The sequence below is a fragment of the Falco biarmicus genome, chromosome 6, assembly GCF_023638135.1.
Source record: "Falco biarmicus isolate bFalBia1 chromosome 6, bFalBia1.pri, whole genome shotgun sequence".
Classification (NCBI taxonomy): domain Eukaryota; kingdom Metazoa; phylum Chordata; class Aves; order Falconiformes; family Falconidae; genus Falco; species Falco biarmicus.
The window spans coordinates 37,375,973-37,392,457 of record NC_079293.1 but is presented as its reverse complement, the minus strand read 5'-3'; the positions used below and the strand labels follow the sequence as shown (position 1 = coordinate 37,392,457).

Sequence of the window (16,485 nt, the reverse complement as noted above, 5' to 3'; positions counted from 1 at the left end):
CCAGATGTCATTAATCCCCAGAAATTAACTGCAACAGAAAGTAGACCACACTTACCTCTTTCCTTTAATATTTGACCTGTCAGTATGCAATGACTATCTTATTTTCCTAAATCAGAGATCCTAATGAATTCTCACATTCCCGTCAAGTAAGTTTTTGTTACTTCTTTCTTATCGCCTTGCTTATTTTCATTGACAGTATCTGAGAATCTTACACAGATGTTTTACATTTAGACTTCACATGTTGAACTGACCACAGTTTCAACAGCAACAAAGAGAAGGCATCCCATGACAGCCATTTTACCATTTACTTCTTCAATATCATTTCCACTTCCTTCTGCCCTTCACCACTGATAGGTGTTGGCCCGATGGAGTTTAGGGAGTGAGAAACCCAGACATATAAGTCTGATGACACTCACATAAACAGCATTATATTTATGGGGAGAATGATCCTGATTCTTCAGTTTCCGATCCCCAGAGTAGGTATGTATACCTGAGAGAAAGGAGTGCAAAGCAGGGGAATGCTTGCTCCTGGCATTTTACATTCATTTGGTGCAACTGTGCAGATGCCTAGAGAAAACAAAACCCTTAAAAAAAACCAAACCCAAATTCAGTATTTTGTTACTCAAACAAAAAATACCTTGGAACAGCGGTTATCTATTTCAGATTATCTTTGTTTGGTACACAAGTTTATCACATGCTTTCATTCACTGATATTTTCAGGTGAGAATTACTCAGTTTCAAAGCCACCAAATTCTCTTTGGCATCACTTACTTGCTTCTCTGTCTTGGCAACTTCCAGCCCTACCCCATAGGGCTGGCTTCCTTTATAGCGTGGAGGACACGGCAAGCAGTGGAAACCTGGATTTGTGTTCACACAGCGATGGACCTGATTCACCTTAAAGCAAACATCTGACACAGCTATACACTGCAGGAAAAAGAAAGAAGAAAGCAATCAGATAGCTGTGTAACTCCTAGATAATGAAAATTTCACAGTGATTTCCTGGTGTTAGTGGAAACAAAGTCAATACCTCATCAAGATCCTCACAGACAGTACCATTGCCAAGGTAACCTGCTGGGCATGGCCCACATGACCAAGACCCATCAGGGTAACTGTTGCATTCTGCTCCAGGAAAGCAAGGATTTGACAAGCACCCATCTGGCAAAGACACATACAAGTGTAAAGTAAGTTAGGAGCACAAAAGGCATGTCAAACAATTTAAGAAATAGGTATTCTCTGTTCATTATCTTAAATCACATGTGATGCAACAGACTCCTATAAAACCCCTGAGAATTAGGGTTATTAAATGCATTTCATATACTATTGATTTAATGTAAAAATAGTACAGATTGCTACATCCGGTTGAATACATTACAGCATACTGAAGCCCTGTTTAAGAAACAGATCCTTGTTCAGGAGAAGTCAGTATTAAGAATATATATAAAATCCCACTGATCTAAACAGCAACCAAAACAGTTAAATGTGCTTTCCTGAAACAAAGATATAATTAGTAGATTTCTGTAGTGTCAATTTATAATTATCCATTAAAGAAATAACAGCAACAAAAATTAGTCAGACTGAATAATAAAGAATGACTAAACACCAACCAATTGGGCAATCCTTCTTATTGCACATATCATGTTGCTTGGTATCTCCCACACATGGCTTTCCTCCATACTGTGGCTCTGGACTGTTACAGAGGCGAGACCTCTCACGAATTCCTCCTCCACAGGTAACAGTGCAGGCAGACCATGGAGACCAAGGACCCCACTGGCCATTCACTGGGTATGCAGAAAAGAAGAGAAAAGCATCACAGGTGATACACTGGGGACAACGTCCCGTGTCAATGACAACAACGCTTTCTTCAGATCCCTGACTGGAGACAGTTTCTCACTATGCACATAGGAAGAAAGATGCTGGCAAAGCCTGACACTGAGATAGCAACAAGTATGGTGCCTTCAAAGCTCCATGCGAAGCTTTCATTTTCTGCAAAAACCAGAGTGTGACCACAGGAAACAAACTTCTGCAGAGTCAAACATGAGCTCAGTGGCTTTTTTTATGACAACAGTATGCTCAGTAAGATTGCAGCTATTATTCTTGTTTTGTAATCCATTCACCAGTGTATTTTCAATGGTATTGCTTGACACAGTATAAATAACTTATTTCAGTGATTCTTCTGAATGTTTTATATTAGTACAATTCTACCGATCCTGTTCTCAACAATCCCAAATTTTCTTGAAATACAAACATCTTTGAACCAAACTCTGTGTTTGTTCTTGGTACTGCAAAAGAACCCATAAGGGCAATGGTGTATATCCTTAAATGCATAACCTTTTCACTAATTTTACATGCATGGGTAGATAAAAAAACATTTTAAGTGTGTATAGCTATTTAAGTACTACTGTGTTAGAAGCCTGACATCAGTTTCAGGTTCATATCCTGCAAGTGGGGAAAAAAAAAGCTGAACAGAGGAGGGAATGAAGAAATATATACAAAGGGAAAAAAGTAAGGAAAAATTATGTGAAAGGGAAGTGAGTGGAATGAATGGTTTCTAAAAAGGTTTAAAAGTGTAGATGAGGAAGAAAGAATTATAACAATTAAATGTGCTTAGTAACTGTAAAATGTGTATGCAACATGGCTGTCAAGGGACTGTATGTCTATTCCTACCATTTACACCATCAGCTTCCTTTTAGACAGAAAGTGTTTATATTTTCGATATGCAGAAATGAATCATTAGGCTATAAAATGAAAACTTCTCAAACTCTTCATGTTTAAAACCAAAACATAACTTGGGAGGTTTACAAAACCTCCGACTGCACTGTTGTCTTCATTTTAAAAGCACCCTTGTGTGTCATTTCACCCCTAAGCTACAAATTGTATTTTCCAACATAGAAATTTGCTGTATTTTAGAGAGATTTAAAGAGAATTTTGTATTTAAAGAGAAGAAACTCAGCTCTAATATTGTTGCATCACCTTGGATTCAAGGCCACAGACATACCTGGACATGGAACCTTCTCACATTTCTCTGTTTCACGCCCATTTCCCACACAGTTTTTCCCACCCATCTGGGGGATAGGGGAATTGCAGAGGCGGATGCGGGTGATATTTCCTACTCCACAGGTAACTGAGCAGGAAGACCAGGGAGACCAGTGACTCCAGCCACCATCTTGACGTACTGCCAGAAAAAAGAGCAAAACTCAAGGAAACAGCCCACTTGCAGCAGTAATACAAACTCACTTGTGAAGTTAACCTTCTAATAAGCCTCTCACTATGCCTGATGAATGTCCCATCTCTTTCCCACCACTGCCACTTACAAAGGCCAGCATGTCAGCTCAGGCATTCAAGTACAGCTTTCTTAAGATTTTCAGTGACCAACATATGACTAACACGGATGACAGACATTTCACTTAAATATCTGAACTTGTTCCAAAGAAACAAATGCTTGTTTAAAATGCACATGTGGACATCTAGCAGCTTCAGCAATAGCCTTAGGTACTACAGTAGCATGGATATAAGTTACCTGCAATACTATTACCTACAGTTCTGCAGATTATGATCTTCCTAAGTGCCTTAAATAAAAGCAGTTTGATATTTTGCAAGCCTTCTATGATTACTGTATTCTTAAAGACTACTAAGCTAATGGAATGGGCCAATAACCATGAATAAATGACAGATCAAAATGTGGCCCCATGTATCACGATTATGAATTGAGTGTTGTTGAATTGACTTCAAACAAGAGACTTCAGTTCATAATGCTAAAGATCACCCATTATCTTTTTTTGTTTAACAGAGACGAAGCCAAAATACACATAACTAGTAAATTGTTAAAAAAGGGAGAAATATTTGAAAGGGGGAAGATGACAAAGAATCTAATGACAGCTACTTTAACGATGCGTATATGAGTGTTCAAATACATACTGCACCAATATAAGTGTAAGCATTCATAGGAAATCCAGAGTAAGCTTGTTTTTGATTAGAGATGTCTGAAGGAGCTTTAAAGAGGGAGAAATTTTATTACTTACTGCGATGGTCGCATTTCTTAAAGCTGCACATCCTTGTCTGGATGTGTGGGCCTGTACAAGCACTCCTGGTGACATCACATGACCTTCCTCGCATCTGAGTCCCAGAGCCACAGGTAACTGAGCACTTGGTCCAGTCTGACCATGGTGACCAGCCTTCCTCACTGTCATCAGCTGCAGAGCAAAAGGTAAGAAAGAGTCACTTTTAATACTAAGCACTATTATCCCATTCAGAAAATTTTCACTTTTCTTTTTCTTTAGAACGGATACTTGGTCCTTTAGATGTCTCTTTTTCTAATTTTGCTTTCCCAAGCTGCCACTGATGTTAGGGAATTAGAGTTTAATGTAATGAGAGGTTAGCCCAGAAAAGAATCCTGAATCTTCATGAAGTGCGCAGTGTGTTTGCATGAAGCACTGACCTTTGGAGGAAGAACATCTTATCTCCAGAATGAACTAAGCCACAAACTCAAATCCCAACCGCCTTTGACTTCAGAATATATGTCAGTACGATGAGATGTGGCCCCACCTCTGAACACAACATAACAGTGAACATGATCAAGAGCACATCATAACAATATGCCCTATGCTCTGAATAAGCAAAATAACCTCTAAATATATTCCAATGCATTTTCATTTAGAAAATCTAAGCAATCATTTTTTTCTGTAACAGATCTGTCTAGTACATAGCGAAATGTATTGAACCCACACTGAAGTAATCTAATCAGTGAAATTATTAAAACTACTGTCACTCCAAAGTCTAATTCACAGCCTGAAATGTTGTCTTAAATGTGGAACAAATTAAGGTTCGTAAGTAAAGCATTACACCAAAAAAGGATATATGACAGAGGGAAAAAATAAAATAGACGATAAGAATGACGTAAGAGAGAGGAAAAATAATGTGAACTCATAATAAATGTTGCATGAAACTACGTGAAACTTTTGATCTGGAACTTAAACATATTCTGCAAGGAGACAGGAAGACATCCTAACCTATATTAGTCTGTTTTAACCAGGCAGTATGGAAAAGAGAAAATAGTGCACAGTACTATTGCAAACCAACAAAAATCAGAATGACCAGGCTTGGAAAACACAACAGGGGAAGAGCATGCTTATAACTTTTAATGTCTATACTTAGCTAGGCAAGTTATCAGCTTACTTCAACAATCAATAGAAGCACTGAAAAGAAACCAACTCCTCCCGTAGGTAACTTAAAGCAGCCAAGTGACTTCATATGATCTTTGTATACATATAAGTTTTGTGTTTGATCTTACCTGCCTTGACCTCTTACTTGTTTTGACGTTTTCAACACACTAGTAATGATTTTAAATATTGCCAAAGAGTATCTTTCTCTTTGGCTAAATACTCACTATGAGAGCAGACTGGACAGCATTCACCTTCAACAAAAGATGGATCAGCGCAGGAGACTGCTGGGCAGGTGATTTGATGGCACACAATTTTAGAATCCTACAGGCAAAGAAATCAACTTACTGACTTATGCTCATATACAGAGGCAAATCAAGGTGAGCATCTGGGGAAGTTTCACGTGTGGAAATTCTTTCATTTATTCTAACTTCCATGGACATGGACACTACTTTTTAAAAATATCAGTAATTCTAGACCAAGCTCTGTGTAAATGTGACCTGACCTCAATAGCTGGGCTGGATTAATCCATTCCTGCAGAGAAGAAGAATGTTTCCAAAACCTTACCTGGCAGGTGCACTTGGTGCAGCTATCTACAATCCAGCTTTCATTATCTGCAAAGACACGGCCATCCTGCCAGCAAACTGACTGGTTCTTCAGTGTTTTGTTAGGCCCAATCAATTCCCACATAATTTGGTTCTCTTCAGACTAGATGAAGGAAATGAAAACAAAATGTATACTTCGTAAGAAAACTGTTTTAAATAAACAAAACTGAGACACTATTGGATTTAATGATTCCATTAAAATAGTGTATTTTTACATATTAATGTACATAAAGAAGACTATCTCAGGTACCGCAGTTCTTCAGAAAATAGTACAAAGAGTCATGCAATACTAAGGGAAATCTGTTCTTAGTGGTTTTGCTTTCCTCTAGTACAGCTCATCTTTAGATGGGAAGATTTGAGTCCTGTGACATATCACGTAGTAATAAACTTCCTTCAGAAATAATTAACTGATTCAGAATAAGAGGGGCAGACCAGTAAAACATCACCATCATACTTCAGCTATGAAAATCCCATTTATTTACTTACAGTTTAGGTATCCTGTGATGTATTCATAAATGGTATAAGCATGGTAACAACACTTTAACAGTACACAGGCGAGGTTGGGTTCATTAGCTTTCAATTCCCAAACCTGCAGTAACCTTCAAGAGGATTGATTTCTCCTGTGTATGAGTGCATGTGGTTTTTTTACACCATTTTTTGTGCTCTTTTACACCTAGTCTGGGAAAACCAAGCCTTCATTAAAGTGTTAAACACAAAACCTATCTACCTAGTCGCTTTGAAAATGTAGGTCATCTCTATGTTATGTAGCTATACCAGCAGGTATACACGTGTAATGCAGAAAACTCTATCAATTGCCTCTGTTGTAAAAAAAACCCAAAAACCAAACAAACAAACAAAAAAAAACCCAGGAAAGAACGCTGCACAGCAGACCTCTTTCACTTCTTCAGACTTACAGGTACCTACCACTTTTTGAAGGTTATCAGCTAAGTTGTTCACCACGATGCGAAGGCCAGTAAGCTCTGTGAACATCGTTCCCAGCTCCTCACAGGAGCGGTCACAGAACTCGGCCTTCTCTGGTTTCTCACCCACATACTCCGTTGTGACAGCAGGGCTCAGGTGAAGGATTTCAGTGCTCTCATTGATGGTGTTCACTTCAGCTGGTAGCAAGAGAGGGAAAGAGAAAAGTAGCATATACAAAATTCTTCCACAGATTACAGATTCCTGCTGAAATCACAGGTTGGCACGCATGGGTAGGGTTTAAACACATCTATTTTGGCACAGCTTCATGATAGATTATACCCATGAATAAAAGAGAGGGGTTATATGTCAGCTGGTTCCAATTATAGTCTTTCCCTTCTCAAAATTAAGAGCCAAGCTGTGCCTCACACGGCCCTCACTTTAAAACATTGTTGGCACCACAACACATTAATTTATGAAGAAGGCATAACAAAAACACACAGTATCAAAAAAGCAAACCAATTTTATCCACTCAGAGCCATGAAAGGTTTCAGAATTTTTATGACCTATGACATTTTTGTGATGCAGAGAAAAAGGCAGGAGAAAGTTTCCTCGCAGAAAGTCATTGTCCTTGTTCTGCCCATAAATTCCATGGTTACTTGGATCAAATTTGGACCATTATGCAATTTATACCAGACTCTGAGCTGCTCTATGTTGCACTACCTTGTGTTAAACTAAGAGGAGCTGTTATAATGACAATTTAATTCCAAGTGAAATGGAGCTCAAGCTAGTATCAGGCTGAATATTTGATTTGTCATGGCAAACACTCCTACATCAGGTAGATCGTAATTAAAGCAGATCTTTGCATGAATTATACAAGGAGAACTGGACATGTTCTAATATCAGTTTAAAAGACCTCACTGTCTATAGCAAATTCTTGAAAAATAATAGAAGAGAAAGCATCAACAGTAATTAATAAAAAAATAACATGGGTAACTAAATAAAACAGTCTTTGTTCTCTTAAGCATTTAAATCTCCATCAGGTAAATATCTTATGGAAGCTTTCTCTAAGGACTCTACAGTACACTGAAATTTGGTATCAGCTATACAGAAATCCATGCTGCACTCTCTCAATAAAGACTTGCTTACCAGTTTTATAATGTTGTAATAACTCAAGGTTACCAAACAGAAAAAAGAAGCAAAGGATATAGGAATTTAAAAAGAAGAAATCAGCACCAGAACATGCGCCATAAAACATATGCTCCAAAATATCCCAATACCATTAAGTGTTGACAAGTCACAGAAGGTAGCAATGCTTCAAAAATTCTGAAGGCTTGATTTGATACTTGACTATACAATGTAGAGTGTTATATTTAAATGTACAAGCAATGAAGATGGGAGAAAAATATTATTCATTCATTTAGAAGGCTAAAAATAAATGAACAAAGAACCAACACATAAGATGACATTAAGTGATTACTTCTCAACCATACTTAAAAATGATTGGCTTGATGTGCTTCTACATTAGCTATGAAGTATCTGCCGCTAGCCAAGGTCTACAAAAAACTGTCTGCAGTATTCCAGAGTTGAAGTAATTGTCCAGCTTCACTTACAGGACGGGAGAAAACCGATATACCACATAGCAGATCAGAACTCTCTGTGTCATAACTGTTTACTTCAGCTGCTTTTTGATTCCCTGGAAAGAATGCAATTTTCCTACCACATTGAAACACTAGGTTTCTCAGATTTCCTCATAGCACTTCACAGGTCATTAATTTCATATTTTTCAAGCCAACATGGAGTATGTCTTGACCGGAACATTCTGAGGACATTAATAAAGCTGCAATCTCAGCAGGAAACATAAACCAAAACTATGTTAGAAGAACTAAATCCACACTTCCTACTGGTACTTGGCACTGACTGAAAGAAGATGCCTGGGGATCACTGGGAAATCAGTTCTCTGCCGTTGGCTTCCTGCTAATTTCCTAAGGACCACATGATTATCTTTAAAATGAGAAACCAGAAGAGCAGAATGTGCATCCTTTCACATATGTAAATGTCATTCTGTTGATCTCTCTGAAGAGATTTTATAGATGTGCCTATTTAGGTGTGTTTTTGTCATCTCTCCTATCCAACGCTGTGTGTAAGTCCTCTCTAAAGTATTTGCAGCCAACACACTACAGAGATACTTTCCTACCCTCAACCCAACAGCAATCCCAAGCTACCATTTCACAACACTTCACGTTCTCATACCAGGATTAAGGATGCAGTAGGAAAACACAGCCCTGTCTCTAAAAAAGAAGCAGGCCTTTTGTGTCCTCAGAGCTGAGGGCACTTCAGTGGTAACATGTTATGGGATGCTCACATGTAAATACGGCGTCTTAGTGCCTGTACCTCAGCTCAATGAGTAGGCCATCAAAATGGGAAAATATATACCTCGTGGTCAGTAACATATTGCCTGTGGCTTTTCAACTGTAATAATTAAGCTGGATAGGCAATGCCAGAAAATCAGCCATACACGTAACAAGTCTTTCAAGTAATTTCAATGAACTCAAGCCATAGTGTTCTATTAGCCCTCTTCTGTTGTTGCACGAGTAATTTCCATCTTTTAGTGTTCTTGGTGTTGCAAAGTAAAAGTAAAAATGCCATAAACTGAACTATTTGCTAAATACTTTGCAGGAAGGATAAAACAAAAAAACCAACCCATATCTGTATAATTTATCAGACCTGAAAATTTAACAGTTGACAGATGTGATAAAAAATGCATTAAGAAAACATACTCTTCAGCTGTTGCAATAGATAAGAATTTCTCCTAAGGTAAGTCTCAGCTCGCAGAACTCAGTTATCCCTTTAGGCTCCCATTGGCTTCCTCTTCATAGTAGAAGTACAGTAACATCTCATTTCTACTTGGTAATATTTCAAAACATTTAGTCACACCGTTGCCCTCTGTGGTAATCAGCCAATAACAATGGAAAAGACTTGCAGACACTGTCTTTTGTTGGTTTTGCTGGTTCAGTCTGTCTATACCTAGGGATCGCATCCGCTTGACTGAGACTGTTCTGCCTCTGACTGCTGAACGTGCCCTCAAGGTTCTACCTCAGCTTCTGGGAATTTTGTTTCCATTGGTAAATGAAGCAGGATAGCTGAACTGCAGCCTTCCTGAAACCATCCTTATATTTTATTCAGGTTACAATTAGACCTAAATACGTGTCCTATTTTCCCAGAGCAGATTGGCTCCTCGAGAATTTTCTTCCAGTAACAAAGTTGAAAAACAGTAATTAGTAGTTTCGAGTACTTTCTCAGTAGTTTGACTACCGAAAACAGCTTGGCTGGGAGAAATGACAACTAACAAATGAGCGCATGCCTTCTTGCCTGTGCCATCTAAGGCCACTTCCATTCTAGCCCACCTGACTTGTTTCTAACACTGTCACACTTGTGTCTGACGTCCTGCACCAGGGGCACACCTTTAGCATGTATGAAATCACCAACCAATATCTTTTATCAAGATTTAAAAACAGACTAATGAGGACAGTTATTTTTTTTTGTGCATATACATATATACACACACCCTTGTATAGATATATACATATGTATATACACACACATTTATATGTCTTATAGAGACCTTTCATTAAAATATCTCAATACTCTGGCTGCCTTTAAGACCTGCTACTGCTTATTTTCTGGGTTTTGCATAAACAAGGAAAAAAGTTGAGTACAGCCTGCTCAACTAATTTGCTCCATCATGTGTTTTACTGAAGTGACAGAAATAATGGCATTTCAGAGGGCAGAAGTTTCAATTAAACCATGAAGTGCTGACTGCCTTGTGCACCCACATTCCTCTGATGGACTTAGTTGTCTCTGATTCTTGACTGAGCTCTTGCCAGTTACAAACACGGGAAAGTAAAATAGCCAGCACCCCTGTGAGCTCAAGTACAAAACCTTAGTGCATACTTGACAAATTTTCATAATTCTTTCATGATGAATCCAATATACTCCCACACACAGAGGGCTCCCCTCCTGGTGAAGTCAGCATGAACTGGACTAACAAGAACATGTCAGCTTGTCACATACATGCCTTCCATACCTCTCTGGTTTTTTTTTCTTATTTTCCTTAAATTGTTTTGATTAACAATGCTTTGGGATTCAAACCCAAAGTCTTTTTCAGTCAACAAACTTATTGCAAAGGAATTCAGTATCTTCAAGACTTGCAGACTTGTTCATGGACCCATTGAGAGTCGAGAGCAGAATTCAGAAGCAACATTACCAGTCTTGTGTTCAAAGAATCATGGACATCTCGTGGAATAATGTAGCTATTTTCATACATATGCATTTTCCCTTCTATTTCTATTAATTTCTTGCTTGGCAGGTTTTCTCCCAACTTAAAAACAGAGGCTCAGAGTTATAAACCTAAGCAATAACAACTACAATGGTAGGCTAGAGTGTAGAAATGGTATCTCAAGATAGCTAAAAAATATGTTCTTATTACCAGCAAAAATCAACTCATTCTCTTTTTCATTTCAAAGGGATCTGTTGCATGGGTTTAGGACAACATGTCACCATTGACAGTTCTCATTTTCAGAGTCAACTGAATAATATTAATGAGGTAAAAAAGCCTTACTTGACTGGCTTCTCTGGCATCCTTTTCTACGCAGAACATCCTCTATTGAAGTATCAAAGATTAACTGAATATTTTGCAAAAGACCCTGCAATATTAATAAAAAAATAATTAAAAAAAAACAGTAAGATCACTTTGGGAGTAACTAATAACTGATCTGTCCCAATCTCATGCTATTGACTGGATTCAGCCATAGTAAATATGTAAAAAACAATCTACAAGTCATTAAACTTGACACACAATGAAAAAAATGTGTTTATAGTTTTGTTATATACTATTTCAATACTATAAGCAACAAAATTAGGTATGTTCTGAAATAAGTCATAATAGAAGTTATTAAACAGCTATGGAGATTTGAGCTCATTTCCATAGTGCACATTTTAGATTGTAGTTCTACAAGATATTTGTCATGAGGTCAAAGCCAGCTTTTGAAGTTCCTGCCCCATTGCACCAGCATCCTCAGCCAGTCATTCCCATGCACCATACTTGGCTGCCTCACTTGTGCTGACACTACCCTGAGACAACACTATAAAACCTGACTGTTCTCTGTTCCATTAAAAAAAAAAAAAATAAAAGAAGAAGAAAATTACTTTAAAACCAGATTACTTCAGTGACCCGCTTAACAGCACAGCTCCAGAACCAGCACAACTGATGGAGAAACTCAGTCATGGAGGGAGGAATGGAGAGGCTGTGGGCAAGAACTTCTGGCTTCCCTTCCAAAACTGGCCACCCCGTGGAACCACACTCCAGCATGTCACACCCTGGCTGACAACTAGATGGCACAACAGGATGAGAAAGAAAGGGCCTCCTGAAATTTTTGAAGCCATGAGTTCCAGTTTGACTTCAGCCCTGACTGGAAAAAGAGCCACCTTTAAAGCATTTGGGACAGATCACATCCCTGTATGAGGCAGGAGGTTATTTTCACTTCACAAGAAAACCAGAAAGTCTGTAATTGCTCCATTTTAAAACAAAAGAGAAAAAAAATAATCAATGTTTTCCACAAAAACAAAAAAGATCTCATTTACAGGACTAAATGATCTAAACATATTGTTCTAATCTCTTTTTTTGGGGTTTTTTGTTTGTTTGTTTTTTAATAGAAACAAAAGTTTATTTAGAATTGCAAACTAAGATATTTTGTTAGGGGATGGACCAACACCACATGCTTCAGCTCCATTAAAAATTATTTTTTTCCTTCCACTTTCAAATAAAATTTAAAACCATTGACAGTCTCAATATGACTTGAATAGATATTCAATGAAAAAATAGTTCTTCAAGAAATTTCCACAGAATTCTACAAATCACCACAAAAACGCAACATGTTTAGAAGTCTTACGTGTGGAAAAGGAAATAGATGCTTACATAGGAAAGACCATAAACTGGTTTTGTGCACTTTTCCTGGACCTAGACTTTGCTTTACAAGTCCTTTGCTTTCAGGAACCCCAAATTCACTCAATGTAGATCCAGCAATGAATAAAAACACACTCTGGAGAAATTCTGCTTAGGAACACTTGTGACCCCACCAAATCCAGGAGACATCAGGAGAACAAAACTGCACCTATTGCATCTTCTTAAACTACTTGCAGTTACTTTCTTACCTCACCAGAGACCCAAGCTTCTCCAGGTTACCTACCCTGAAATGATTCTCCCGAATGGACCCTTTCGCCACATACATTCTGCTGTTCTCTGCTTTCAGTTGCTCATAGAAAGGCTCCTCCAGGATGAAGCTGTCAATGAGGTCACAGCCAACATAGAGATTGTAGTTCTCCCCTGTTATTTGCACAGTGAGGTTCTTCCACTGTGAATCGGCAAGGTCCACATCTTCCAGGGAAATCACGTTCTGGAAGCCATCCACCCAATAGATGAGGTCCAGGGTGTTGGCCCGGCCATTGGAAATGATCTCAAACTGCCTCTCACTGATGCCAGGACCCTCTAAAGCAAGGATAGTGCCTCTAGATTGCCTGTCCTGTCTCAGGGTGGCTGAAAGGATAAAGCCCTCATTCTGCCGTATGAGTCTGACAATCTTTTTTAATTTCTCTGGTTTACATGGAGGTATATGGTCAAACCGAATGAAACGATATGCTGGGATAGTGGGGTCTGGACCTCGAAATAATTTTGCTCCAACTGTCTTTCGGTTTATGTTACTGATCTGAAGTAAATCAAAGGTAGTCTCCTCTTCCTTGTCACCATCTGAAAAAGTTAACAATGTGTGACAATGTGTCTATAAAAAGTCTTATAAGAAACAACTCTGCATACTAAGTAACAGCAATTATATGACAGATGTAAGGATCAGCAGAGAAAACCCAGTTCTTTCCTACTTCCACAAACAGAACTGTTCCTATGAGCATGCAAGTGAATCATATTTTCCACTTGTCATTTTCATTTACTTATATATATACATGGTGTGTGTCACGTGTATACCTACACATGGATTCACGTAACAATGTATTCATTAGGTATTTTATATATATATATATAAATAGATAAGGAAGTTGAGCCAATTTCTATATTTTGACTATCAGCTAATAAAAATAAAATTATGAGAAAGCATGTGGTCACATGACAACAGGAAGCAATAGATTTGCTTTTTAAAGATTCAAGCCAAGAAGTCAGATGTAAATGAGAGTCTGGCACTATGCCAATTTACATTCTACTTATATTTGATTTATAGAAGTCTCTCTTTACCTCTGCCTTTTTTTTAAATGTTCACCCCACTCAATGATTCTGTTTGTATTACTTTCACCATACAATTCCACTGCAGAGGAAAGTATAATAGCAATTATTTCTGAGATTATATACATTATGATCAATAATTTTTAAAGAAAGCAATTTTGGGATATTTTTGGGGAAACTTCATTTAGCAGTAGTAAGATGTATCTACCAAAAATACCCCCAGCAACTACTATTCCAGGCAATTCTAAAAAATCATATATGCTTATTTTGCCCATTGTAGCTCAGGTAAGCCAGTGTTTTATACCAGCTTTTAGGAGTTACGATATATATATAGTTAAGAGGTGTCAGAACTTACCCTGAGCATTTGAGGAAACCCACAGGGTTATCAAAACAGCAAGCCACAACAGCCCACTCCTCTGCAGCATAACTCCTATGAATAAACCAAAAAGTAGTAAATATTAGGGAAATAATATTTATCAACTACAAGTACCTCGCAAAATGCCACAGGCAGAACTCTCATTATAAGCAACTATACATACAAAATCAGAATTTATATCTTGTCTGATTCTTGTAATACTTATTCTGGGGTCATTCTTGATGTCAGAAATAAAATGTGAAATCTAGTGAAGAGCAATTCTGGAGGATAAAGCTCCTTTTTTATGCAAGTGTCTTTAGTAATAAATAAGGAAAGACTTACAGAAAATACACGCTATGATTTTCTCCCCACTATTTCGCTAGCTGGCATAGGGACCTCATGACACTACACACAATACAGCTCATTAGCAGCTGCATCTTTGCTTTGGAGCACAAGGTCTGGCTGAAACTCCTCGCAGGGTGATGGGATCTGGCTAGATTTTGGTTCTGAGCACCAGCTGTACTCTTCAGTACCTTTTCCACTGCCATCACACAAACACCTCTCTGCCTCTCCTGTAAATATATATACCACTTACCTACTCTTACAACCCTCTGTACCAACCACAGCTGGATAATGAAGTGACTTTTAACGCGGTGCCGGCTTTGCCCCGAAGCACTATGCAGTTACAGGCTGTGTAAGCGCTCCTCCATCCGTGCTTGCGCTCTCAACGGATGGAGCAGATGGCGTTCCCTGGGACCTGCAGTCATCCATCCATCCATCCATCCATCCATCCATCTGCACGCTGCCGTACCTCTTCAGCGCCGCTAACTCCACACGCTCTCCTAAGGATGCCAACTTTTCCTGGCTAAACTTTCTTTTCCCTGTAGGGAACCTACTGCCCGTCACCCCGAGGTACCACCGCTACAGCCAGGGACCGCCAAACGCCTGGAAGCCCCTGTCACCTCACACAGCCCGCGCCCGCCCGGCGGGACCCTGCCCGGCTCCGGCTCAGCCCCGCCGACACGGCGGGCACGGCTGCGGGCAGCGCACGGCGCAGCGGGCGGGTGCCGCACACCGGCCCCGCCGAGCCCCCCCGCCCCCGGCAGGTCCCCTCGCCTGTCACCCCGAGGACCCGCGGGGGACGGCTGCAGGAGGCTCCCACCCGGCTGCCCACGGCGACCTCCGGCCGCAGCGGCCCCCGCCACCTCCCCCGAGCCACGGCCGCCCCCGGGAGGGGCCTTCCCCCCCCCCCCCCCCGCGCCTCACCTGGCATGGGGGAGCCGACGGCGCGCTGGGGCGAGGCCGGTGGGAGTGGAGCGCGGTGCCCTACCGCTGTCGCCAGTCCCTCCGCGGCCCCCGCGCCCCGCGCCGCCGCCTTTATGGGCTGCGGGCCGGGCCCCGCTGTCAATCAGCGGCGCCGGGGCGCGCCCCCGGCTCGCCCCTCCGCCGCGGTGACATAACCTCCCCGCCGCCCCCTCCCCACCGGGCGGCCCGCGCTCGCCTACCTGCGGGGCCATCCCGGGCCCGGGCCCTCCCCCGCACCGCCCCGCAGCCGCCCGGCCGCCCTCCGCGGGCGGTGCGAGAGGCGGGCCGGGCGGCGGGGGCCTCCCCGCGGGGAGCGGAGCGGCACGGAGGGGCGGGCAGAGGCGGCCGAGCGCGCCGTCGTGCCCCGGGTTCCGCGGGGGGGACGAGCGCGGGTGCCCCAGCGTGGCGGAGCCCCCGGGAGGCGGCGCCAGGCCCCGGCAGCGGGGAGGCGAGCGCGGCCGGGACCCGCCGCCGGGGCCGCCCGAGCCTGGTGCCCGCGGGCGGGAAGCGGGGCCCGGCCCTTCGGGCCCGGCCTGCGGCGTCGCGAAACCAGGCGGCTGGGAGCGCGGTGCTCCTGCCGCCGCTGCGGCAAAAGGAGCTACTGCTGCCCCGGGGCTGAATCTTCTCATTTCTATCCTTAACTTTAAATTACATGGCACCCCAGAGGCGAGACTTGCCCCGGTGTCCCCCCCGCCCCGTTTGTAAAGTGCTTACTGGAGGGCAGTCAGCAGCTTCTCAAGTGCGTCCAGCACCTCGGTCCCTCTCTTCCTCTCTTCTCCATTGGAAGCACCATCCCCTTTGATCTCCTGGAAGTGATACTGGGCTTGCCTAGGCCTGCTCCTCCTCATGGAGGGAGTC

General features: G+C 41.4%; 1 protein-coding gene across 2 annotated transcripts in view; it reads right to left on the bottom strand.

The window, feature by feature from the left end:
• The window catches only part of THBS2 (thrombospondin 2), a 34,398-nt gene extending 18,514 nt beyond the window's left edge, over window positions 1–15,884 (bottom strand). The window contains exons 1-12 of one of the 2 annotated variants that reach the window (XM_056344451.1): window positions 15,828–15,884; window positions 14,323–14,397; window positions 12,928–13,484; window positions 11,301–11,385; window positions 6,686–6,879; window positions 5,724–5,864; window positions 5,384–5,480; window positions 4,020–4,190; window positions 2,996–3,172; window positions 1,605–1,778; window positions 1,028–1,155; window positions 772–924 (exon numbers count right to left, since the gene is read on the bottom strand). In XM_056344451.1, coding sequence (XP_056200426.1) covers window positions 772–924; window positions 1,028–1,155; window positions 1,605–1,778; window positions 2,996–3,172; window positions 4,020–4,190; window positions 5,384–5,480; window positions 5,724–5,864; window positions 6,686–6,879; window positions 11,301–11,385; window positions 12,928–13,484; window positions 14,323–14,392 — 1,947 coding nt within the window. In that variant the 5' untranslated portion in view covers window positions 14,393–14,397; window positions 15,828–15,884. Of the gene's footprint in view, window positions 1–771; window positions 925–1,027; window positions 1,156–1,604; window positions 1,779–2,995; window positions 3,173–4,019; window positions 4,191–5,383; window positions 5,481–5,723; window positions 5,865–6,685; window positions 6,880–11,300; window positions 11,386–12,927; window positions 13,485–14,322; window positions 14,398–15,588; window positions 15,705–15,827 lie in introns of those variants that run through there. The other variant, XM_056344450.1, reaches the window with a different exon arrangement.
• Window positions 15,885–16,485: the final 601 nt, after the last annotated feature.